The sequence below is a fragment of the Python bivittatus genome, unplaced genomic scaffold (assembly GCF_059951505.1).
Source record: "Python bivittatus isolate LINGU-HERP-01145 unplaced genomic scaffold, Pbiv_v1 ctg000570_np1212, whole genome shotgun sequence".
Classification (NCBI taxonomy): domain Eukaryota; kingdom Metazoa; phylum Chordata; class Lepidosauria; order Squamata; family Pythonidae; genus Python; species Python bivittatus.
The window spans coordinates 5,844,924-5,872,571 of record NW_028277097.1 but is presented as its reverse complement, the minus strand read 5'-3'; the positions used below and the strand labels follow the sequence as shown (position 1 = coordinate 5,872,571).

At 40.1% G+C, this 27,648-nt stretch overlaps 1 protein-coding gene across 1 annotated transcript; it reads right to left on the bottom strand.

The window, feature by feature from the left end:
* Nucleotides 1–5,848: 5,848 nt before the first annotated feature.
* On the bottom strand, nucleotides 5,849–22,122 carry TMEM267 (transmembrane protein 267). Its single transcript, XM_007430463.3, has 3 exons — nucleotides 22,073–22,122; nucleotides 18,099–18,486; nucleotides 5,849–11,105 (listed from the first exon to the last, which is right to left on the bottom strand). The coding sequence occupies exons 2-3, from the start codon at nucleotides 18,420–18,422 to the stop codon at nucleotides 10,770–10,772; spliced, it is 660 nt and encodes a 219-aa protein (XP_007430525.1). The 5' UTR covers nucleotides 18,423–18,486; nucleotides 22,073–22,122; the 3' UTR covers nucleotides 5,849–10,769.
* Nucleotides 22,123–27,648: the final 5,526 nt, after the last annotated feature.

Here is a 27,648-nt window from a genome sequence, read left to right as displayed (position 1 = left end):
ATGCCCCTTGACCAAATACTAATTAATCTATGACAAAAGAGTCGCCTCTGGCTTCTCTACCCGCAAAACACCCACCTCAGGGCAAAAAATCAAACACATGGTAATTGATTAGTTACCAATAACTTGACTTAACTTGATTAGTAAAGGAAGATATCAAATGCAACAGGCCTATGGATATCATGGTGGTCATGAATTCCTGAGCCAATTCTGGAAGATGGGTGTCAGCATGGATGTTTAATTCATCAAGCACCAAAATGTGGAGATTCTCAACACCAAATTGTCAGAAATACTATTAATGTGTATAGGATTTCTTCTTCAAACAGAAACCATGCTATTTCTTCAGAGTTTCCTGATTTTTAAAATAATTTCTAATCATATATACATGTGTACGTATGTATGCACATATGGTGAATTACCTCTTTTTGATAATTGACTTGTCAACTTCAAAAACAAAGTTCTAAATCAAATGGCTGCTTGATTTTATCTAATTAAATGCTAATATCTAAGTATACATTTTTAAAAATATGCTTCATAACCATTAGTATTTTGATAGAACATGTCTTTAAATTACACAACTAAAATATTTAGAAAGTTAAGTCGTAGAAGTATATCAACTGTCTTTACAATGAAATTTTGACCAATGTTAGCATATTCAACAACTGAAACAACAAAACAATAATTTGATAAAATTTGAGTTAAGTTACAATGACAAGTACAAAACAGGTCTTTTTGTCAAACAGTTTTAATGCCACTTAGTGGTAACTTAAGGAAACAATAACAAAAGTTACAGAAGTTACACTATGGTCCAGAAATAACACAAAATAATATTAACATATACCAACGTATTAAAAGAAAGATGATATCTTAACATGCTTGTTACAATTCTGTTTAGGGAATGGAAATCCACAAGGCAGTAATTCTGTAGGAGACAGGAAATTGGATAAATTGATTAAAGATGAAAAGAATTGTGCAATATACATATTAAAAAAAAAACTTTAGCAAGATAGAGTTTTGTCAAATTTTGTTGTTTTTCATACATATTTTAAATTCAGTGTAATGATCTGGAGTTACTGTGAAATTCCACATTTGGCATTTAAGACACATAACTTCTATATAATTAATTAAGTATAGAAATTGTATTTATTTGGGGAAAATTCAAGCCTTAGGTTCCCAGGGGAGACATAAAGCATTTGTTAGCTTTGATTCCACTGGCTAGTTCTAATGAACCAGTATGATTTGCCATTGCTAACTATGTACATCAGGGAATAAAAAAACAGTCACGCATAATTTATTTTGAACAATACTTAGAATCCAAGAAAAGAAAAATAATGGGAAAAATTGAGGTCTGGCAAAGGAGCAACACACGTACTGTACGTCACTGTCTCAAGTTTTCCAACTCTTCTAAAACTGAACTGTTCAGCTTTGTGGCAGTCACTGTAACTCTCTCAAAATGTGCTGGGGGTAAAATATTGAAACAAGCCAAGTAAAAGCTCCTGATTCAGAGCTATTAGGATTCTACCTATAAAATCTAGGGTTACACTTGAATCTTCGGGGTAATCTATAGCCAATGCTCACTGTTTAATTTCTGCTTTCCCTTTATCAAATCCCAACAAAAAGTGACTTGAAGAGTCACAATCTTGAAGGCCTTTCTGGACATCTTTCTCCCAAGCCAAAATAGAAGGGTCTTGAAAAATCAAAGCAAGTAACAGGCCAGTAGCAAAAAAAGAGGCCGAGCCAGAAACTGAGCCCTTGTCTGTGAGTTTATGTTGCTAAAGGGACTATCCCTGTACCCAGGCATGGGAGTCTCTCTGAAGTGCCTCTGGGCACCTGGAGTAAGAGCTGCCAGAAATCTAGATTCTACTTCCAAGAAGTGGCAGTTTTTATGGACATGCAAGTGAGTATGGCATCTGATTACTTCAGCATGGCTCTACTATAGAACGGCAGCAGCACTCTTCGGCACCTTACCCTCCACATAGTATCTGCCACTGGTGTAACAATATGTAGAGAAAATGTAGCCACGCAGAGAAAACCATAACCTTCATCTTACAGTAATTTATAATTTAGCTATTCCTTGTGGCAATAGGTTGCTAGGGGCTGAGGACTTCTTCACCTGCATTGCAGAGAGGATAACTACAGGTATATCGGGCTGCATTGTAGAGGATAACTACATCATCAGCATATTAAAACATGGCTATCAGCTTGTCATCCATCTTAAGGGGGCTGAAATTCTATTTTATTCAAGGACAGTACAGGAGAATTCATATAAATAACATGCCAAGGTGGGGGGGGGGAATATATCTTTGCTTCAGCTCTGTTTCAGGATTTCAGGCAATTATGGACTCGGTGCCCATATCTAACTTGCTATGAAATGTTTCCCTGCAAGATTTAAGCAAGAGTGGCAGCTTCTAACCAATTAAATAACAAATTCATGAAAAACAAATCAAATAGCCAACAAGCCTATTTCTGATAAAGGGTCTTTAGAGTGGTAGATCTCAACCTCAGAATGCCCTTACCGTAAAGTATTAACAAAAATGTCCGTTCTCCAATGCTTTCTAGACCTTGGGCACTAACTGGTTTTGTTCTATTGTATGTTTACAATTCATTGTTTAACTTGTCTTGGACATCTTAGAATTAACCTGGTACAACAAAGCCATGATTCATTAAGGACAGTTATGCAATAAGCATTCTAATGTAACTTGATGTTTCTCTTTATCCTTTACAAATGTGTGACATAGAATTTTTACTGGAATGCAGGCCATCAAATAAGCACATAACTAGATAAACAGCAGTTAGACAAGTTGCAGCAAATGACAATGCCATCACCATTACCCATTTCGCGAAAGAATTTTCCTTTAGATCAGAGTTTCTCAATCTCAGCAACTTTAAGATGCGTGGACTTCAACTCCCAGAATTCTCCAGCCAGCATGCTGGTTGAGGGATTCTGGGAGTTGAAGCCCACGCATCTTAAAGTTGCTGAGATTGAGAAATGCTGATCGAGATCTCTCTCAGCATAGACAAGGTCACCAATGAACGTTAGAATTGTCTTCATTAATATGACTGAGCAAAGTTTTAAAAAGAAGGGCCAGACCAAAACTCTCTTTGGAGTGCCAGATGGAAGCACTATGCAGGTGCTGCACGGAGGCCTTTCCCCATCAGCTGAAAGCAGGGGGCCAGATCAAATTAGCCCACCCTGATGCTTCCGAGTTTGAGCGCTTTGGTTTTCCGAGCTGAGGCACTGCCTTGTGCTGCTGTGATGGACAGGCCTGAGGTGGAACACAACCACTTCACACAGTCTTATGCATTAGCCATCATGCAGAATAAGCCACCTGAATCCATCCTAAACTTTATTAGTTTTTCGACAGGATCCTTCAAAGTTCCTTATCTGAAAACAAAAGCAACTGAATGCTTAAATTTTCACAGTCCTTCATTCACGAGTGCCCTAAAATATACTATTTCAGGTGTAAAGATAACATTCTGGAATAACAAATAGTATTTTTCATTTTCCACTGGAAAATTGGCACTAGGGAAAACTTTCCTCAAGGACCTATGCAGCTTTGACTTTTCTTAATCTTCTATTAAGATAATCTTAATATAGGTCAACTTTTACTTTTTTCTGGGAAGATACTTTGTGTGGATTTTGGGATTTTCTTTTCTTAGCTTATTTAGAGTAATGTAATTTTGAAAAAAAACAAAAAGTGACTGGGAAGAAGAACAATAATTTTTATTTCAGGATGTGCTCCCATTTTTATTTATTTTTTTTTGCCCTAAAGTTTCAATCATTCATTTTTAAAGAAAAATGACACTATTCTATTTGAGGCACAGACTAAACCGGGAGGAAAATGCAACACATTTGAAAAATATTTTATTCAGAAAGCCCCTTTTTTTCTTAAAAAAGGGAGAAAATAAAGACTTTTGGCTTGTGCTAAACTTCAAATAAAGCTTTGGTTCAGCACAGAAGAGATGACTAAGTATTAACTCTGCCTATATCAATTGATAGCCTACACTATTGGCAATCCAGTGCAGGACTGATTGTCTATATGGCATTAATGAAAATACCAAAAAATAGGTGAGGCACAGTCACAACAGCTTTTCAGAGTCCATCCTATATACCAACGGACAGCGTGCCCCTGTACAGAGTTTGTAGGAACTTTAACCAGAAAAATAGTTTCTAGAAGGAAAAGTCAGTTATGAAGCACTTTGAAACAGGATAAAATGTATAATACAGTGTCATGCTATCAAAATCCACTTAGGTTGCATTCTAACACCATGTATATGAAAGATGGAAGATTCCCTCACCAAAGCTGACAAGGTAACTGTACAATAGGAGATGCATCTTTCAAATCCATTTCTCTGCATCAGTCAGTATCGTTTCACGAGTTTCTTTTCATACATTCTTTAGTGTACATTACGAATGGCAGGGGTGGTGCATTTGTTTGCTAAAGAACAGCTACGTTGCTCCCTTCAGTTTTTCAAGCACGTAATTTACATTTACCACTTAACAAACACCTGCTGACAAGGTTTTCCCTGCAAACCGGTTTGCTCTATATAATGGTTATGCCTACATTTTAAGTAATTCTTATATTTTAGTTTGTAAGTATGCACCTAAAATGTAATTTGTGAATCAAAAAAGGCATTTTTGGGACAAGAGGGGCATATGTTAAGGAGATTGCTAGAAGTTCGTAAAATTCACTGATCATTTATAAGCCACAAAATATTTCAAGCTCAAATTTGAGCATCAGGATTTGGGGGGGGGTGGCGCGGGGAGGACAGCGTTCAGAAGTTTTGCCTCTGTTATTCTAAACTTGGGACAAAAGGGTGCTATTTATTCCATGTTGTTCTGAGTGTTTCAACACCTTGTGATTATCTTGTCTTTTTAAAAAGAATCCTCCAGGCCATTGGGGACTTGGAGAGGGCATTAGCCAATGCCAGTAACCAGAAAAGTATTTTGTTGCTGTCATTCTGTTCACAGATTGCATTGAAATGAACCATTATGTTGTTGCTTCTTTACATCAGCAGCTGTGCAAATTGGAGTTGTCTGATTAAAAAAAAAATCCCCTTGGCCATTTTTTCTGCAAGCCGTTTAGTAGGTAGCATTTAGCATGGATTACTATCTTATCTAGGTCAAAAAGCAAGGAAGAGCGAGCTTATTTCAACTTCCCATTGTTCCTTATGATGGAATTGTTAAAACTTCTTGAAATTTATTCCTTCAAAACACAATATACTTGAACTATTCTAATGGAATGTTCTGAGTTGGTCTAATTTCTTTCAAACTTAGGCCAAAATATATTTTGTTTTGTGCAATTTCCTGTTGCTAATATGTAATGTATGGGAAAGCGTTAGATAAAGAAAAAAATTAAACCTATGAAACCTTTGGGCGAGTCACTCTCCCTCAGCCCAACCCACCTCGCAGGGTAGTTGTTATGGGGAAAGCAGGAGGCAGGAGTATTAGGTATGTTTGCTGCCTTGAGTTGAAAGGCAGGATAAAACTCCAATAATACATTTTTTAAAAATCATACTACACAAGATTTACAATTTTATGTTACATTAGTGACAAAGAGAACACGGTAGAGATGGGCATCAAGAAAGTAAAATGCTGGATGGATAAGTAATGGAGAATTATAACTGAATAGTACTGAGGAAGCAGATGATTCCTTGAACATTATATGTAAGTACTTATGTAGTTTAGCTAAAGTATTTTGATGCAATGTATTGTCGAAGGCTTTCATGGCCTGCATACGATGGCTGGTGTGGGTCTTCCGGGCTGTGTGGCCGTGGTCTTGAAGTTCACAAAACTTCAAGACCACGGCCACACAGCCCGGAAGACCCACACCAGCTATTTTGATGCAGTAGAATATTTGTAAAAAGGACTAACCACATTTTTGGGAATTTTTTATTAATATACTGTTTTGATATATTAATAAATTTACTAAACTCATTTTGAAAACATCTCTATCATTCCTTAATTTTCCAAAATAATGTACCAATATTTCTTTGAAGAAAACATCTAAAGTATGTACATAAATAAAGCATAATGTACATTTACTGTATGTGTACACACACACACACATATGCTATATGTACTGTATGTATAACTATGTATTATATCAACTATCTCTGATAATCATTTGCTTTCTTTGCTCTGTTCCCTTTCCCATCAGTTACATCTTCACTGTTCTCTCCCCTAATGTTTCAAAGCTATAGGTTATTTCCTGCTGACTACCAGTGGACAAGAATTTCTATTCAGAACTTTTATCGGAATATTCTGTAGCTGCCAATTATGTCTTCTCTATTTTTCTTTGTATGTGTGTATAGGGGGGATTCTCTGGTTATTTTTACCAGGCCTGCCTCGTGCCACAAAATAACATTTGCTGGTTTATCATGAGGTCCCCACACTTCAAAATGCTTTCTGGCCCTTAACAGTGCTTGCAACATCTTCACATTATTCCCAGTGCTCCTTGATGGTTCAGTAATATCAGAGGTAGATGCCATCTCACAGTGTAGAACAGCATTACATTATCGAATAAAATATATATCTGATACCGGGCCTAAGTTGTGAGTGAGGTACAATTCAAATTCCTGTGGAATTTAACTGATAGATGTTCTTTTGTTTCAAAATATTTTCCATCAACATGTACATGCATATTATTGCTTTCCACAGCACACCAGCAGTTCCAGCATAAAAGTTCTGTATATAATCTCTGTATTTCTTTCTAAGTAAGTCTCCATCTAAAAATATGACCACTGTATCCCACAAACCTCTAGCACATATTGAGCTGTTGGAATAGTTAGTCCAACCTGGCCCAAATATTCTTGTTAAAGGGAATGATAAACTGCAGAAAGTACAAAGGTTTTTTTCACCTTTTTCTGCACTACTTATTATTCTAATACCAGCTACTACAAACATTGTTCTATAGAAACATTAACAGCTAAGCTTTTCATTTAGAATTTCACTGCTTATTTCAAAAGGGCCTTTCAACAACAGGAAACTGGGTATTTAAAGCAGTTGCAATGAAAAGTAGTAGTGTTGGAAATCATTAACAGGAATTACAACTATCCCTGATTCCACTTTCTCATATTTTTCTCAGTATTTTATAAGCAGGTGTGTGCATGTATATCAAACAACAGAAACTACCAGGGTTGCTTAGAGAGAGTCCTTGATAGTTTGCAATATTCTTTTGCAAACCAGAAGGAATACTAACATTCACTAAAAACAGAGTGCACAAAACAGATAATCTTTTAATTGGCACTAACTCCTCCAGGATTGTTAATTCTGTTATGATTTCAGTGAAAATTCTGAAACCAAATGCATTTATAATCATACCAGAATGTTACAGATAATACAATACATTCTTTGTTTGTTTGTTTATTTATTTATATATCAAATTTATATCACCACTGAACTCCCCCACAAGGAGGGACTCTGGGTGGTTCACAACAAAACAATTTAAAATCAATAAAAACAAAATAATACAGTATAAAATACAATTATTAAATATAATAAAATCTAAGCGATGGTGATATTATTTCAGCCTGTGACCAGATAATATCGGTCAAAGGTAAGACTAGGGAACCAGCCACCCCCAAAACTGACTATTCCCATCCCCACCCCATGCATGACAAAACCAGGTCTTCAGTTTTTTTCTGGTCTGAAAGGGAGGGGGCCAACCTCACTTCTGGGGGAAGGGTGTTCCAAAGGGCAGGGGCTGCTGCAGAGAAGGCTCGCCTCCTGGACCCCGTCAGATGAAATTCTCCTGCAGACGGGGTCCGTAGTATGCCCTCTCTGCATGACTGGGTGGGACGGGTTGATGTAACAGGGATGAGATGGTCCTTCAGGTACCCTGGACCCATGCCATGTAGAGCTTTAAAGGTGATAACCAACACCTTGAATTGGACCTGGAAGCAAACTGGCATCCAATGCAGCTTATGGAACAGAGGTGTTATATGTGCTGATCTTGATGCACCTAAAATCGTCCACGCGGCCGCATTCTGGACCAGTTGAAGCTTCCGGATACTCTACAAGGGTAGCCCCATGTACAGTGCATTACAATAGTCTTTATGGAAGATGACCAGGGCATGAGTGACTGTTTGAAGAGCCTCTTGGTCCAGGAAAGGGCGTAACTGATGGACAACACGAAGTTGCGCAAAGGCCCTCCTGGCCACGACTGCCACCTGCTCTTTGAGCAGGAGTCATGAGTTCAAGATGATCCCCAAGTTACGTACCGGGTCTGTCTGGGGTAGTGCCACCCCATCCAGAACCAAAGATGGCAAATTCCTAGGGGCCGAGGGGCCATTAACCCACAGCCCCTCTGTCTTGCCCGGGTTCAGCTGAAGCCTGTTGTTCCCCATCCAGACCCCCACAGCCTCCAGGCACCTGGAAAGGGCAGCCACAGAATCACTTACTTCCCCTGGGATGGAGATGTATAAATGAGTATCATCAGCATATTAATTATACCTCACCCCATGGAGATGGATGATCTCACCCAGCAGTTTCATGTAGATGTTAAAAAGGAGAGTACCGAACCCTGCAGCACACCATAAAGGAGGGGCCGCGGGCCCAATCTCTCCTCCCCTATCAACACCGACTGGGACCAGCCCTGGAGGAAGGAGGTGAACCAACACAAAACTGTGCTGCCGACCCCCAACTCCCTGAGTTAGTCCAGAAGGATACCATGGTCGATGGTATTGAAAGCCGCTGAGATGTCAAGGAGAGCCAGGATGGATGCACCACCTCCATCCTGCCCCTGCCAGAGATCATCCATAAGTGTGACCAATGCTGTTTCTGTTCCATATCCGGGTCTGAAACCTGACTGGAAGGGGTCCAGATAATCCGTATCATCCAGAATCCTCTGGAGCTGCAGTGCTACCACCTTCTCAACCACCTTCCCCATAAAGGGGAGGTGGGAGACTGGACGAAAATTATCCAGAACAGTAGGGTCCAACGATGGTTTCTTGAGGAGGGGGCACACCAGCACCTCCTTAAAGGTCACCCGGAACACCCCCTCTCTCAAGGATGTATTAACTATCACCAGGACCCAACCACACGTCCCCTCCCTGGCTGCCCTCACCAGCCAGGAGGGACATGGATCTAAAGGGCATGTGGTGGCATTTACAGTCCAGAGGATCCTGTCCACTTCCTCAGGACCAACAGGATCAAACTGGTCCCAGATAACTCGGCAAAGATGTTCCCCAGGCATCTCACCAGACCATGCCTCACGCTTGGTGTCCAACTTAGAATGGATCCAAGCGACTTTAACCTGCAGATGCTAAGAAGATTCCTCAGCACAGCCCTGTAGATGGTTTTCTGAACCCCCTCTCCCCAACAGGGATCAGGTGATTCTAAACAGGGCTGCTGGGCAGCATTCTGCGGATGCAATAAGAGCGGAGAAATACTGACGTTTCGCCACTCTTACTGCCACAAGATAGGCCTTAACCGCGGCTCTAGCTTGTGTTCGGTTTTAGCCTTTTTATATTCTTTACAAAATGGAAATAATTTCATTTCAAAATCAGAACATCTCTCCAATGTTCTGAATATTTATTTATTTATTAAATCACATTTATATGGCCGCCCATCTCACAAAAATCGACTCTGGGAATTTTTAAGAATATTAAACAAGTAAGATCTCTCAACTGGCAAAAATATTTTGCTTGCTACTACATAATATCCTACTCATCCACCCCATCTCTCTTCTACCTAAGAAATTAGAGACATAAAGGAGGACAGTGCAAAATATTCAAAAGGTAGTATTAATTTGCATGTAATGTCATTCATGAGAACATAAATGAAGCACCACTCTTCAAACAGCTGAGACAGCCGTGTCTTTTGCAATATGGGTGCAGCTGCTTTGAAACCTATTCCCGGTTATTCTCAGTGTGCATGTGCATGGACAGCCATTTTACTTTGCTGGTGGTCCCACTGTTAGTATTGTCTGTGAATGCACATACGTAGACAAGCAGAGATAGCTTTTAATGAGCAAGCCTTGCAAAATATGTGGCTGCTTTAATGATTAAAAAAAACTTATTTTGTATACTTACATGTTGGCAAAGGATCTCTTCTGAATACTTTGCACAACCCTACCAAAATGTAGTTTTTAGGGAGCTGGCTTTATTAGCTCCGAAGCTTCCTATTTCTTGCCTTCTATTTTCAATAAAGTGCAATATCACTACTGTTGTATTTTTCTAAATAATGTACAGTGCTGAATAATATTAACCTGTTTCAGCAATGTTGTTCATATATTCAAAATGCTGCAGATATAGCTGAAGATATCTACGGTAAATACCTAAAGCAGAAGATACAGAAGAACTTCTAAGTAATGCTGGAACAGGCACCATTTTATCCATTTTTTCCATCTTTCAAGACAATTTTATATGGGAGCAGAGGGTATCTACTGCCTAGAAGTCTACAGTAACTGCCTCTATAAGCCCTTTAGTCCCAATGTTAAACAGATGCTGAGTCAGAGAAGCGATTTTGTTTGCTTCCTGAAACCAGAATTCATGAATTAGAAGGGGGTTTAGCCACTTGTTACAGGCAAGAGGAACAATATGACTGAGACCAGCAGCTATTTACACCTATGTAACAAAAATCAGGTAACAACAACAAAATCTAAAAAATGAGTTACAAATAAATAGTCCATGAACCAGTCACAATACCTTGTGCAGCAGTGACTCCAGGAAATCGATACTGTTTCAATAAGGCTATGTAACATCAACTTAGACCTAATTCAGTAATGAGGAGAAAATTGTTTTCAAGGCTATAGTTATCTACAATACCCCTACACATCAATATGGATCCCATGTTTTATTGACATCAGTTCTCTTGTTCCAGTTAAATACATAATAAAAGAACAGAGATGAGGTAAAGTTGCTGTGATTGCCACATAAAGCCAATAAGGCAGGGGAACTGTCTTTCCAAATGGGCAGATCCACAGGCCATGACGTATTCCATCTCGAATATGATGCGAAGTCCAGGAGATAAACATCATCCAAGGAAGAAAGCACCAGGAATCCTTCAGCTTTAGAAGATGCATAGCAAATCTTAACATCAGGCACACAACTGGAATCACAGTAGAACAGTGAAGAAATGGTCTTTGGGGAAGAGTCAGGGCAGCCTGAGAGAGAAAAAAATTGCACAATCCTAGCTTGCATTGGAAAGGAAAAACTTACTGTTTTGCAAGGAAAAAGGATATTTAATAGTAGCACCAACTTAGCTGATTTGCATTTTGACAGAAATCAACACACAAGCCAGAAAGTATTCATTGTCAGAATTATCTGACTCTCATTAGAGTTTTTATATTTAATGCTTCGTGTGTTCCAGTATTCTCTGCTATTCCAGGTTTTGGGAAATACAGTCCATTTAATTTATAGCTTGGATGGGTTCTCTTTTTGCTAGCCCTGGAATTACTATTAATTTTTAAAATTTACTTGGCCGCTGAACTGGGAACAAGGGTGAGATAACCAATATCAATTACTGACTTTCTTATTTTGGCAAAAAGTTCTGACCCTACATTTTTCTGAGAGACTTGGGAGTTAGTTAAGTAGAACATACCAATTCTAAATGAACAAAAATAAAATCTTTCTGTTTAAAGTTGCCAGTGATAAATTGTAGAACAGTAATTATTTGAAATCATTTATAAATAATCCTATTTTGTAGCTTCAGCCAAGATTGCTTGCACATATGTGACTAATACCTGATTAAATAAAACAGTATTGTTCACATATTTGTAGGCTGATTGAGGCCTTTTTGAAGAGAATGTATTATGACAACCACACAGTAAATCAGACTCTGAGTTGTTTGGAACTGTCCTGCAGTATTACTTGGCAATATTATTGCAGGTTGGAGTCCAGGCAATAGAGGAGTGTGTGGTATGTGCTGAAGTGGTTAAGGTGTTGACTGCTATCGGGGAGATCCAGGTTCAAGTCCACCCTTAGCCATGAAAGCTGACTGGGTGACTTTGGGTTAGTCATTGTCTCTCAGGCCAATCTACCTCATAGGGTTGCTGCTGTGGGGAAATTTAAGAGGACGGAGCATTTGGGATGCTGACCTAAGTTCCTCAACAAAAGGTAGGATATCAGTCTAATAATGTACACACACACGCACTTGGAGCAGCCTTGTTACACCTCTACTGTGGGAAATGTTCATTTTTTCTACTTTTACTATGATGTTTTGGGGTAATACAAAAATACACAAGGATCTAAATTATTACTTTTATTGTTGCATTATTTCTGATCAGTGTTTGATATTGGCAGACCTGTAATGATCAGAAACATCATGCATTGAATTACTAAATGGCAATAATAAAATTAACGACAGCTATTCCCAACATGCCACTCCTGGGTTTATTAAGTAGATTGTCCTTGAAGCCTCAGTTCTAGACTAGATGGATATTTTCCTCTGTCAAATAAGGCAACTACTGTATTTAATTATTGTTTCACCTGTAGTTGGCAGCTTATATGAACCAGAAGTGAGGAGTATAAATGATCACAGTGAATGGATAAGCTTTCCAGTTCTTCCAGCTATCTATCAAACTTTAAAAAAGCCAAATCACTGAAGTACAGCATTAATCCTAATTAATTAATTAATCCTAAATCAAAGTTTGGAAACAAGGGTTAAACGAGCAGTTGAGAATTAGAAATCCTGCATGTAAAAGCAGCCTACGTTTAAATTCTTTTTCAAGTATGCCATCTACTGGAAAAAGGTGAGAGAAAACAGTTTCACTGCTACCTGTTTTAAAATATAACAGGGCGGATCTTTTAAAAAAATCAAAATTGAATAGGAAGTTATTTCACTCTGCTGTGCAATGGTAAAATTTGTTTTCAAATGTATCCTTTCCTCTTAAATACACCCTCCAAAAAGTAGGAACACAAGCCAAGAAAACCTCTTTAAAAAATTGATGAAATTGAAAAGTAAATTCCTCCAACTGTATTTTCTTAACTGGGACCCCCCCCACATCAGTTATAATTCTGTATTAGGCACTTTGAATTAATTATAATTTTATGATAGCAATCTACGTTTAAATATGGAAATTACAGATTAAAAAGCCTGAATATTAATCTAGCAATTAGGTCTCTATCCCTGATTCCCTGCTTGGCCAACCCGCTTATTAAACACAGCACAATGAACCCTTGCTACTATGGAGTACCTGAAGTGTGTGGTATAGGACAAGCAGGCAGTATTATCAGAGAGTTAGGCTTCCTTGGTTATGCAGTTATGACTGCATCTGATGCCACGCTAGTCCCCCCATCCTCAGCCAAGAAACCAACCAAGCAGCCAATCACAACACTGCACCAAGATGATTTAAGGTCAAGTGAGGACAAGGGCAGCAGTAGGTACTCAGCCAAGGAACAATACAAGGAACAGTGTTTCTGAACAAACAGATGGGGCTGCTTTTATTGATTCTCAGTCTCAATATTCTCACTACTTTTCTGAAAACCTCTTTCCATTTTTTCAGCTGTGGCATCCAATTAAGAGAAGCAAGGAGCTGATAAGCAATGTGCTTTTAAATAAAATACAGTGGTACCTCGGGTCACAAACGCTTCTGTTCATGACCAATTCGGGTCACGAACAGCACCATTCGCAAAATTTTGCTTCCGTTCGCGAACTCCGCATCAGGTGACGAACAGGCTCCGCGCCCATTTTCCCTGCCGTGACACGTGGTCGTGGCTTCCTGTAGGGAGGGGGACTCTCCCTCCAAACAATAACCGCCTCCCCACCCGCCTTCCTGTCCTCCACGCCTCAAGCAAGGTTAGCGTTCTCTCTCTTCATAGTGTACTGTACTGTACTTCGTGTCATATTTTTGTGGTTTAAAAAAAAAATACATATGGTTCAGAACGGATTAACCATATTTACATTGAACCTTATGGGAAAATTTGATTCGGCTGGCAACCAAAATCGGTTGGCGACCAAATTCGTAGGGGTCAGAACAGATTAATCATATTTACATTGAACCTTATGGGAAAATTTGATTCGGGTCGCGACCAATTTGGGTCGTGACCAGAGTCACAGAACGAATTAAGTTCGTGACCCGAGGCACCACTGTATACCACATTTATTGGTGTATAACACGCACAGGTGTATAACACACACCTTAATTTTAAGAAGAAAGTTTGAGTAAAAAAACTTAAATTTAAATAAATGACTTGGAAGCAAAATAAAGGGAGCTCTGAACTTTTTGTTTATTAATTTTTATACCACTTATAAGGTAAATACGTAATATGAAAGAAAAAGCTTTGTATGTTGTAGGCTGGCTGTGTGTAGTGTGCATGTACCATTAGTGTTTGTTAGCTGTGTGTAGTGTGTGCTTTAATCTGTTTATTACCATACTGGTACTTATTCCCTCCCTTCCTGCTTACCTGTCTGCAGCAGGCAGGCAGGTAAGATCTCTGGTGGACCAGTAGGGGTTAAAAATCCCTGGTGGTCCGAGTGGATTGGGGGGGTACAGTAATTTATAGTGTATCATCACCCTTTAGTGACATCACCTGCGCGGTCCGGCACGCAACCCAGCGCTGCCACTCCTGGTGGCCACAAAGGGAGGTGCGGAGCCCGCAATGTGCTGCGCAACGCCTCACTAGCTGCCCGAGAGCTGCACCCGACCCCTCTCGGATCGCCCCAGGACTGGTAAGCACGAAAGACGCAGCCTCTCCTCCGGCTCCCTGTGGCCTCGCCTGCTCCTCCTTGTTGGGAGAAATTTTGGGGCGGAGGGGCGGCCCCCTCCCCGATGGCTGCACTGTGTGTTGGGAGCCCAGAAGAGCCCGGAGACATGAGTTCTCCAGCACTCAGTGTCAGAGCAAAGCGCAAAGAGCAGATCCGCAGCAGTTCCTCGGTTTGCTAAAACGGGGTGGGGGGGCAGGGAGCCACACACCACCCATTCCCTGGGCCTCCAACTTTGCAAACCAGCCAGTCCCAAGCGTGCTGTGCCTGAAGGAGGAAGAGTTAAGTGCCAGTGTGTGTGTGTGCATGCACGCGTGTGTTTGTGCAGTTTTTATTCCTCCCCTGCCGCTCTGTGATTTTGAGAGACTCCGAGAGCAGAGGAAAAACGGGCTTGGAATAGGAGTGCATGTGCACGCACGTGTGTTTGTGCGGTTTTTATTTCCCCCCTCCCCGTGAGGGGATCAGCCTCCGAAGGCTGCACTGCGCCGTTTGGAGCACGGGAGAGTCCGGGGACCCAAGTTCTCCAGCAGCCTCGCAGGGGCGGCACGGTGTGCGACGCTCACCTCTCTGGACTGTGCAGTCCCTCAGCCCGGGAAAAGTCAGAAGCTTGGTGCGGAGGGAGGCACCCCGCTCTGCCCGGGAGCTCCTGGCTTTCCTGTTCCAAGCCCGTTTCTCCTCCGCTCTGAGTCTCAAAATCATGGAGCGGCAGGGGAGGAATAAAAACTGCACAAACATGTGCGCGTGCATATGCACGCTCACACACCAGTGCTTAACTATTCCTCCTCCAGGCGCAGCAGGCTCGGGACAGCAGCTGGTTTGCAAAGTCGGAGGCCTGGGGGAATGGGTGGCGCGTGGCTCCCTGCCCCCCCGCCCCCGTTTTAGCAAACTGAGGAGCCGCTGCAGATCTCTTTGCGCTTTGCTCTGACACTGAGTGCTGGAAAACTTGCATCTCTGGACTTTCCCATGCTCCCAGTGGTGTGGTGCAGCCTTCGGAGGACTGCCGATCCCCTTGCCAGTGCGGCACGGGCACCATGCCTCCCTCTGTGGCCATCTGGAATGGCAGCGCTGGGTTGCAGCGGCTGCCAAAACAGAAATGCTCTCCTGGCCGCCAGTGCTTCGCTCTCCCAGCCCTGCCGCTTGAGACGAGAAGCCGCAGGGCATATCAGCGTATAACACACAGCTAGGATTTCAGCCCCAAATTTTAGGGAAAAAAGTGCGTGTTATTGCCGATAAATACGATACATCAATATATACCAAGCTCCCTGTCCCACTTTTTTTGGGGGGGGGGAGTGTCTCCAAGCCTCAAATGTTGCCCATCCCTAAATTTTTAAGCATTCTTCCCCATTTCTGGGCATAGAAGATTTTTTTTTTTAATGCCTTCAAGTCATTGTTGACTCCTGGACTAGTCCCTGCAGTTTTTTTTAAAGAATTTTATTGAAGATTATATAAAACAGATTAATGCAAAAACCAAATACAAAAACACATTAAAAAAATAATAGTGCAGTTTTCTTGGCAAGATTTCGGAAGTGGTTTGCCACTGCCTCCTTCCTAGGGCTGAGAGCGCGCGACTGGCCCAAGGTCACCCAGCTGGCTTTGTGCCTAAGGGAGAACTAGAACTATGTCTGGTTTCTAGCCTGATGCCTTAACCACTCCACCAAACTGGCTCTCTAGAAGAAATGTACATATTGGCTATGTTTCCTGGATTAAATAGTATTAAATAGTCCTAAATAAGTAATATCAGTTTTTCTCAGAGAACAGAATAAATAGGCATCATATAAAAAAGGGGAATAAAATGCTATTATAAAATCCCCAAATAAACAAAACTTCACATAATATACAGAGAATGACAATGAAAAATTTGGTTTTGTGACATGCCAATCCCTATTCATTGGTGCAGCAGATCAAACTCTTCTGATTCTTTCTTCCTTGCACAATCACAGCTAATATATCAGAATGAATATTAACTAGTAATAATTGCTTGTGTTGTCTGAACAATAATATATCTCCCAAAAGTGAAGTCTATAGCACTGATCTAAGGTGGAATTTTAATTTAAAAAAGTGTAATGGGAAAAATCAGAGAAATAGGATTTCTTAATTTCTTGTTCACACATTATTCCCATGTCTCATTTGCTATCTGTTACTAGACTTTGCCTTTCTACAGCAAACAGGAATCCACCAGAAAGGCAAATGATTGGGCTCACAGGACATAAGTTGAGTTCAATTCTCTAATGAAATCCATTAAATTATAATTGAATACATACTTTCCAGTTTAAATGCAGGTGAAAATGAGAATAGTTCTGGAGAATAAAAATCCCCCCCAACCGTAACTTTACTGTGAATCTCTTATTCATTGTTCACCCATGGATTCCTCCACATAATATACTAAAACCTAATGTGGTTTGTGGGAAGCCAGCCAATGTGGTATCAAACCTTAACCATATGACTTAGCATTATAACTGAACCAGGCTATTAGGACTTATTCAATTAACTACTGTGAAAACTAGTCAGGGTTTATGTGATGCTCTCCATGAAACAAATTCTAAACTCTAGAATTTCCTCTAATAACGAACCTGGGAAATCTGCCTCTGGGATTGGACAAGCTATGTTATTTCTTTTCATAGCAAACACATCTGGTAAAGCCAGATGCATCAAACTGTGTAGGTCTAGCAGTAGAGTGAATGAGTAGTTTCACCCTAAAATTAAATGTAAACTATTCCCTAGCTTTGGACACCAAACAGCATGAAAAGCTATCCAAGGTTTATTTATTTATTTTATTTTATTAAAATTTTCAACCGCCCATCTCCCCCCAATGTGGGAACTCTGGGCGATTCACAACAAACATTAAAAACATAAATATATATAAATACATAAAACATTAATTAAAAACATTACTAAAAAGGATCATCAAGAGGATGAAAAATCTGAGGCAGAAGGCCTCTATGGGGCTAGCCATCCCCATGCTTGAGGTATTCCCACCCCACCCCAGGCCAGGTGGGAGAACCAGGTCTTCAAAGCCTTACGGAAGGCCAGGAGTGTGGGGGCTAATCGCGCCTCCGGGGGCAGAATGTTCCAAAAAGCAGGGGCTACCACAGAGAAGGCCCACCTTCTGGACCCCGCCAGTTGAAGTTCTTTCACTGAGGGGGTCTGAAGCATGCCCTCTCTGTGTGATCGGGTGGGACGGGTTGAAGTCATAGGGGAGAGGCGGTCAGCACAGGCAAGAAGGTGTCACATCAGGGTGGCCCACCCAAAAGTCAGCCAAATACTACTTTTATTATGCAATAAAAGTTGTAATTTAGAAATCTACTAAATAGATTAGATAAAGCTTGAAATCATGATTTTAATATAAAAATATTTAAACTAATTTTTGCAACATTTTATATTTCTAATAGCTTCAGATTGATTTATTCATAAATATTCTAGAAATTTCAGGTGATTAAGCTATGTTTTTGCTTACCTTTAGTGAAAGAGAGCCAGCTAGAATAAAGTGATCCACGTCAATCACAGATGAGAGGAAACCAGCTAAAATTACTTCTGTAAAATCACTTTTTTTCTTGAGTCCAATCACTATTGCCCAAGACCACAATCCTATAGCACCATGCACCATGTTATCAGACAGTGCCCGCAGCCAGTAAGTTTGCTGAATGAAAGAAAATTGCAGAAGTCGATCTGCTACAAAGCAGAAAATCCCCAGTCCTAGGCTTGAAATAACAGATGCTGTGCTGAACAACTTGAGAAGAGCATGGGCCTTTTCAGTCTCAGATGCCATAGCAAGCAGCATGTCTCCATGCACAAAACCTCATCAGGGTACTTATAGCCCATTGTCTGTAAAATCTTGAGTCATTCTGTAATTATCACAAAGAAAACTTAATGAGAGGACTTATTAATTCTGACACTGTTCTTCCTTAAATAAGCAAAATATAATAGAAATCAGTGAACTAATTATCTCTGTAAATACATTTTTGGGTCACTGCCCTATAGAAAGGAAACTCTGTGCCCTGGGTGCACTGATTCTAACATTTTTAGCATTTTGATATCACTGTATTATTTTCCCATCTAAATTTTCAAAAGTTGGTTGTTGCATCTCTTCTCAAGTTTATTCCACTTCTCTCTCATAAGCACTTTTAAATATCTTACTTCCTCTCTAGTAAAAGTACATATGGTCATGTGCTCTTGTCTATATTTGATAAGTTTATCTTCAAAAGGAAAAAAAAAATCACTTTTCAACTATTCTTAGGAAGGTAAGCTCAACATATGCAGATCAATTCTTAAGCAGGCTTGATTTGCAACACTAGTTACAAAGGAAACATTAATTATTAAAATAATTGTATGAATTACATTTAACATTGCTTGTTAATTAGCAAGCAATATCTATAACATGTCTACTATTTTTTTGCTGTACACATTCACATTATCCAGTCCTTGTCACAAAATGGGATGATACTTTCTGAATGCTATGTTCAAACTATATTTCAGGATGAAATGATTCTGAAACTTGATTTTGTCCTTAATTCAGGATTGGATTTATCCTTAATTCAGCAATGGATGGTGATATTAAAATAACTCCAGTTGCTGTTCTCTGACAGATGGTATACAAGATATGTCCCTTTCCATCAGCCATTCTTGGAGGATTCAGTTGGCAGTTATTAGAAAATGATAAATCTAGGCAATACGGCAAAAGTAAGTAATTAAAAAATGAAGAGGGGCTGGTATGCTTGCTATCCATGCAACATAGCTTTGGTGAGGGAAGTTTAATGATATTAAGTAGAAAAAAAGTTTAGCGATTAAAGATCCATTTAGAATTATAGAATTGAATCTGACATAGGTTGTTATACAAGTTTTTAAATTTAAATGGAAATAGCAACAGGAGAAAACATGGGACTCTGTAGAGATCAGCATTACAGAGCAGTATGATCTAATATTTTACTAACTGAACTCCTTATTCAGAGCTGATTTCATGCACCCCACTCTCTAGCACACTCAAATGGAAGATGCAGTGAACCAATTCTATACTATTGACAAGACTATTTATAATTGTGAACTTCGTATGAATTCATCTAAAAATCTAATATGTAAACAGTGAATGACTAAAGGTTATTTATACTAAAATTATTGTTATTATTTATGGCCAAAAGTCCCAAATAGCAAAGTACAGATATAATTAAAAGTTTGGCATAAGATAAAACAGTTTATCAGATAAAATAAATTGCTACATATTACATAAAACATTTAAAAACTCAAAGTTACTAATTTATTAGTAGAGACTTTGTTTTTAAAGCCATAGTTAAAAATGTGACTATCACCACTATAACAGTGTTTTTATCTGAGAGTAAAATTTTTACATATTCTCTTCCTGGCCTTGATTTTAAAATAGGCCAGATTACATCCTGCCTCAGTAATTTGATTTTATAAATGCAGTTCCATGCTAAACTCAGTAATCTTCTGATAATATTTGGGGCTGTTCTAGCTTTCAGGAGAATTGTGTTTTAGTAAAAAGAGAAAAAAAATCTGTTTTGCTGCAGAGAATGATTTAAAGATAAATTACATGAATTTAAGATCCATGGAAAACATACATCCCCAAGGGAAGCTTGACAGTATACTTCAAACACATAGTGCATCTCATAACTGTTAGGATAACAGTTTAACTAAAAAGGATATTTAAATACAGAGCAATCACAATATAACTGTAAATTAGCAACTTATGTTCACTTTTCTAGTTGTGATATTCTGCTATGCTACTGTTTTAAAAAACATGTTAGATAACTAGTTTAGATACCTGTTGCTATCTAGCAAAAGCACTGACTGAACCTGAGATTTTGCAGAAGCTTCTAAATATCTACTTGCTCAAGGGATGCAAGAATCACTATGTTTAAAAGATAGCATTTGGGGTTTTTTTTTGATTGGAAACAATTACATACAAACTTATCACCAAAAAAATAATATCTGTGGACTTATTTGTTTACTCTTTCCAATCCTCTTCCTCATCTCTCCTCTTAATGGTATTTGATTACAATTACTGCTGCATATAATCTATGACCTACTTTAAAAAACCCAGCCCTGTTTCTGTTATGGTTTCAACATCTCACATTCCCGGTTTCTGCTACCTCCATTTCTACCCATCAAATCAATTTATACCTGTATTTTTCTCCTCCTACGTAATAGTTTAATCCTACTGCTTCTAAACAAAAACTTTGTCACTACTGTTTAAGTGCAATCCCTCCCCAACTTTCTTGCCCAATTCTTTCTCATGTTACATTAACTTTTCTCAATTTCTTCCATTATTAGCTACCCTCCCCCCCTTAATGTCTATCAATGACCACTCACCTGTTGATTAATTTCACAGTAATCATAATGACACTTTACAGCAATGTTTTTCAAACTTGGCAAGTTTAAGATGTGTGGATTTCAACTCCCTTGTGTGGACTTCCATTCTGGGAGTTGAAGTCTACACATCTTAAACTTGCCAAGTTTGAAAAACACTGCTTTACAAAATACTAGAGATGAGCTTGAGAACTTATGGTACTCATCATCTAAAACAGGAAGGAAGACGGAATCAACAGCAGAATTTAACAAACTTTCACTTATATTGGATGCACGCATCCTGTTGCCCTCCAGGTGTTGCGTATTCCATCTCACACAGTCCCATGCTGGTTGGGAATTGAAATCCAAAATATCTGCAGGGCAAATGTTTTCTGCGTTTGAGTTATACCTGAAAGTAAAGTCTTCCTTGAGTCAAGCTGGACTCCTGTGACTTCAAGGATATGTCCACATAGCTTTTGTGGCAACCATTCAAGTGGGTTGCTTTTGTTTTTGTTACAAGTGTTTTCCCCCCCAAACTTTCCAGTCTATTCCAGGGCCCTGGAGTCCCCTAACAGTCTCCCCTTCAGCTAGGTCTGTTTAGGTTTAGTTTCTGAGTTTAACCTGAATCAGTTAGTGCTGCTGCTGCTGCCACCTCCCTTTAGAGGTAATCACCTACACGCTTAATTACCCACATATTTAATTACCCTTCCCCACAGGCCTCGCCTGCCAAAATGGCCATCCAGTCCACAGGAGCTCAGCTGGCGAGGCTTTACTGAAGTCTTCGCTGCCGTCGCTGAACACCGCCCATCCTCTCCGCTACCTTGCTGTTGAGCACAGCGAGGCTTCCCCTGTTGAATATCCGCCTTGAGAAAAGACTGGGACCCCCCACCCCACCAGGAGGGAAGACGCTCCTCACATCCCTGGCGCAACGTTGGCGACGCTCCTCGCATCCCTCCCTCTTGCCCACGAGACGGTCCTCCACAGCCCGGCTCCCGCTCGCAGCTGGTTCTTCCCCGCCTCAGCGCCCTTCCGGCCTCCCCGCAGGGAGCCCGGCCTCAGGGGATTTGGGGCCCCTTCCCTGCGGCGCCCACGGCCCCTCCGCTCCAGCAGCACCCCGGCGGCTTCGCTCACCTCCCACCGGCCCGAAAGGAAAAGGCGCTCGTTCCCCGGCAACGCGCGCGGAGCACTCTGGGACGGCCACCGGGCTGCGGAAATCAGAAGCCCCGCCCATCCGCCTCCCCCCCCGCCCCGCCCCGCCATCCCTGGGATTCACCCCCCACCCGGCTTGGGCGCGGACTTCAGCATCCGTGCAGCAGGTTGGGGCTCGCTGACCGTGAGGCGTGTTTTTAAAAGCCGGGGAAATAAAAGGGTGCTCGCTCATATAGGGCTGTATTCCTGATCGGGCTTCATTTTTCGTTTTACAAAAACCTGACATTTCAGGGTTTTTTTTGTAAAAAGAGGTATACGAGATTTCTAGAGGCTGCACGGAAACGCTCGTGCAGTTTTCTTGGCAACGTTATTGAGGGGGTTTGGCACTCCCTTCTTCCAGGATGTGAGGTTTTTATTTTATTTTATTTTTTACTTTCAAGGCTAACTTGCAACCCTCGTCTCCCACCCAAGGACTAATCCAGCCTGACTCTACTTAGCTTCTACACCAGACATGCTACCACCTGAGACCAAAGGTTATTGGACAAAGACATGATATGCACCACAGCCTGGGATCTGATTGACTGATTATGTGCCATCAAGTTGGGGTTGACTCTTAGCGACCACATAGATTTTCTCCATGATGATCTGCCCCTAACCTGGTCCTTCAGCTCTTCCAACAGCGCACCCATCACCACTGAAATTGAGTCCATCCACCTTGTTGCTAGTCATCCTTCTCTTTCTTTCCACCTTTCCAAGCGTGACAGCCTTCTCAAGAGAGCTAGGACTTCGGATAATGTGTCTGAAGTACAATAATTTGAGCCTGGTCAGTTGTGTCTTGAATGAGAACTCTGGGTTGATTTGTTCAATGATCCAGTTGCCTGTTTTCTTGGTTATCCATGGTATTCTTAGGAGTCATCCCTAAAACCAAAGTTCAAAACCGTTAGTACTCTTCCTGTCCTGCTTCTTAAGTCTTTCACTTCCAGAGTGTCACAGGGAACACCATTGCTTGCACAATTCTTTGTAGGTTTAGACACATCCCAGCATATGAATATTTTTTCCAAGGCCTTCATGGCTGCTCTACCAAGTGCTGATCTGTGCCATATTTCTTGACTGCTGGTTCCTTTATGTTGATGGTTGATCCCAAAAGACAGAAGCTATTTGCCAATTCAATACTTTCATTGTCAGTTCTAAGGCTGGTTGTTGTACCTGTTGTCATTAGTTTAGTCTTCTTTATATTTAATTTTAGTCCTATTTTTCCACTGTGTTCCATGACTTTCCTTACAGATCAGTGGAAACTGATAGTGCTACATTAAATAAATGATTGCACATATAAGGCTTTGTTCTTCTCCCTGATCATCAGGAATATACTTTGGATAGTTTATTTAAGTAAAGACAGAAGAAACTCAGCAATCCTATTAGGTTTGGATACCTTTCATTTATTGAAATGCATCCGATGAAGTGGGTGTGCTTTATGAGTTTATACCATAAAGAGCTTGGTTAAAATTTAAGGTGGCACAAAGAAATACTGTACTCTGTTCTTTTTGTTGCAATGAATTGTGGAAAAGATGTTTTATTGACTCTGAGCAAGAGAGCTGCCATGGTGAATTAATTTGTTTCCCGTAATAGTCAATGGAATTTCTGTGGGACTCTCCAGTCACATATGAAGTAGAGGTCTAAGATCTCCACGTGCAGAAAGGCGGTGCCTATCCTCACATCAAGGCCATTGTCCTGGGGAGGTCTTCAGCACCGAGCAGCATTTCTTCTTGTGGTGGAAGAGATTACTTCCTTCTGGTGGGATCTCTGACCTCACTTTGCCTCCCAGCATCCTGAAGTGAAGGGCCACGGGGCTTGTGATGTTCCCCATTGTTTCAAGTCATTTTTGAGGCATAGCCTTGCTGTTCCTCCCCACGATGGCCATTTTTCCAATGGACACAAAAAGGAACACAACAAGGCAACAGGTCTTCTCATGAGATTCCTTCATAGCCACAGCAATGACTTGTGTGTGGGTACCAGTGAAGATTTGGACAGAGAATGGTGGCTATGTGGGGAAGTGCTCTTGCTAATCATAACTGGTAGCTGACAATAGTATCTTAGATAATTTTTTTTTTTAAATTCCATTTGATCACCAGCACGATTATCTTGCAGTAATAAAATTCCATGATTTTATTAAGTGCTGTATGAAGAAATACTTGGGTTTTTTTTGTCCCTGAATTAATAAACATTTATTCAATTTATTTTAACTCACCCAATAATAAGTTCTCTGGGCAGACTACAAATTAAAATAATACACCCCCCTCCACAAAAAGGCCAGGATAACTACAATCTGCCACACTGAATCCTTAGAAGCAATAAAACAAATTGGTAAAATCTTAAGACCCTGCAAGAAGAGGAATGTTTTTGCCTGTTGCTAAAGAAAATTTGGGTAAAGGGAGCATCCTTCAGGATGGCTTTCAATAAGCAGAGTCCTACAATTGAGATGGTGCCCTCTCTCGTAGCCATCCTTCTAATTTCGTTCAGCCAAGCATCTGGATGAGGACTTCCAAAGATACATATAGAGGTTATTTCTTTAGCAACTGGATACCTTCCAAATGCTTTGGATACTATTCCCACAGTTCCTATCAGTTGCCAGTTAAGAACGTGGGGATTTGTTTTGCTGTGGCTTAGCATGTTTTGTAAATCCAGCCAGTTACGGTTTCTTCAACCACGGCTGATATACAAACTCAATCTGTAATTGCCAGTCCCAGTTAATCAACTAGCATTTCCACTTTGGTTTAATCTATTTTGAAGGTATTTCTAGTATATTTTCTTTTCCATGTTTTTCTTGGCTAAGACATCCCCTATTGATAAGAAGCTGATTCAACTTCTGGATCGCTCTGTTTGCTTGTTTCTGCATTTCACTTTTAGATTTCTTCTTTTGTCGGGCTATTTTGGGAATTTTTCATTAATATATAAATTAAAATTGGTTGTGAGCCAGTGTGGTATAGTGGTTAAGGTACTGGATCAGGGGTGGGACTCATAAATCAGCAAACATTAGCAGACATAACCAAAGCTATATTTAGGGTGCACAACAGAATAAGCTGGAGGCCATTATAATAGCAGGTAAGTCGCAGAAAACAAACTGCTGACAGGGAAGGGAATAAGGGATAAGGAGCATAAGCAATTCAAGAGTTAAAAATAAACTCTTTTTGTTCAAACTGTTTTGTACAATCCCAGAGAAAGAAACAAGTTAATAGTAACTATGCATGGGAAGGCCATGGTTGCTGTTACCTAAATCAACCAGTTTGTTTGTTACAAGGTTCATGCAGAAACAGTGATGTAATGTTTGTAACTAATATAATAAATTGCTTGCTTGAAAAACTTTGTCTTCTCCTATAACTGAGAACCCCCTGTGGTTACAGATGACAGATACAAACTTCAAAGTACCCTTCAGCTGTTCTTTTTATCTTATTTAACGGGGGGAAGTTTTCCTAAACAGGAATAGGGAGACCCAGGTTCGAGTCCTCTTTTAGGCACAGAAGCCAACAGAGTCACTCCTTCTCAGCCTGAATCAGTGCCAAGCTTTGTGACAAGCTCCTGTAAACAAAATCCCGCATTGCATCATTTATTGTGAGTTTTGCTGCAAGACCTAAACAACTATAATGTGAAAAGTCAACTCTGCAACTATGCAGAACAAATGCTAAGAAGAACAGCAAACAACAACTTATAAATTAATATTGAGAGCACTGTGGATACAATCTTGTGCTATTTGTTAGTAATACAGTAGCTGCAAAAGGTGGCCTAGGCCTTGTTACTGAGAGGTTGCTGCTAAAATCTTTTTTTAATGATCTGTTATGTGAGTCAACTATTTCAAATAATAAAAAAACTTATGGTAGCAAAGGGAAGACATAGAGATAAAACCAACTTTGTGAAGAATCGTAAGGGAGAGGAGACCCTGAGATTGAAACACTCAAAGCATTTTGGTTTAAGGAACCAAAAATGTATGATTTATCTTTTTGATAGCATAGATCTTTACAAAAGAACAGAACTGTAAAGGGAATTCAGGCACAATAAATAAAAGTCACAAGATATTAATTTGGAATATAAAATAAGAAAAAAATATTCCACCAATTTACATAACTCCCCATTGCAGGACTGTGATCTATAGCAACAATAAAATTTAAATTTAAAAATAAGTAGTTGATAAAACCAGTAACACTAATTTAAAAAAGAAATATATATGTTAACACAAGTATCAGTCTGTTTAAGGTTCAATCAGAGAGCTCTATATCCTTAATTCCCAAATGCCTGGTGAAAACATCACCATCACCATCACCATCACGTCCTCCCTTCTAAAACTCAGGAGAGAGCAAGGGAGGTGGCGGCCTTGAAACAAATATTCAGAAACCATTATGTAAATAAAAAGCACAAAAGTATTAAGACCTGGGAACAGAGACAATATTAAAAAGAGACTCAGGTTGGCCTCTCCCTGACTCAGTGGGGTATAAGAGGGAGGGGAAGAAAAGCAGTCAGGCTTGCAACATTTTGGTATTATAGCTTACCAATAAAGTATAGTTTGGTCTTTAAATGGAGTTGATTTTTGGATTTAATCTACCACCTGGGGCTGCAGCAAGGTGCTTGGCAGACAGTGGAGTGTCTTGAGGATTGGAGGCCATCTCCACTAACAAAGGCAAGATCTTCAGCCTCTCTTGAAAGGGAGTAGGAGACTTGTAAGACTGATGTCAGTAATGGTGGTGTGTGACACTACCTCAGTCCTTTTCTCGCCACCTTTACCACTGGACACACAAGCTGGCCAAACATTGGTATTCTCAACCCTGCCAAAGGTTGACTCCACCACTGTCTGTACCTTAGGATTCCAATTTCCTTTAGGTATTCTTTTCTTCTCAAGTTCTTCTCTTCCAGTTCAACTTTAATCCTCCACTCTTCAGCCCACCATTCTCACTGCACTTTTAAGTATCTCTAATTCGCCCACCCCACTTCAACTGAGTTTTTCCCCTCAAACACCTCCACAGCACCCAACATTAGTCCAAAAGAAGCTCCAAAACGCCTCCCTAAACGATATAAAACTCCCACCAGGTTCTGAAATACACCTGCCAGTTGGGCATGATATTAAAAAAAAATGTGTACATTGGTAAAAATGTTTGAGAAATCAAGAATGTATAATATAGGAAAAAGGAAAGATTATTTCGTCAACTTTATTCCAATATGACACATGAATTAATAGGTAAATAGACAGAAGGACCATAGGCACCTATAATACCAGCAAGCATTTAACTCCCCAATGGAACAGCTCATGCTTGTTTGTCTCAGAGACTGGTAAGCAGTTATGTTGCCACTGAAGGTTGGCATGCTGATATCTTGATTCAGAAATCTATTATGATTATGTGTATGCTATAGTTTGCTAACTTACTGACCTCTTTGATATTGATTCTGATGTGATTCTGTAAAGTATTTGTGTTTTTAATAAAAAGAGGGAAAGATCATCTGTATCTTCAGAAATTATTTAAAGGTAAAAGACTATGTACCAACAAATCTCAGGAACATACGTCCCAAGGATGTTT

What these genes read in the sequence shown, in the direction of transcription:
- TMEM267 (XM_007430463.3), bottom strand. Translation starts at nt 18,422, where the DNA reads ATGCTGCTTGCTATGGCATCTGAGACTGAAAAGGCCCATGCTCTTCTC. An exon ending in CTGGCTCTCTTTCACTAAAG is followed by an intron (nt 11,106 to 18,098) that starts GTAAGCAAAAAC and finishes TTTCTCTCTCAG; the next exon opens with GCTGCCCTGACTCTTCCCCA.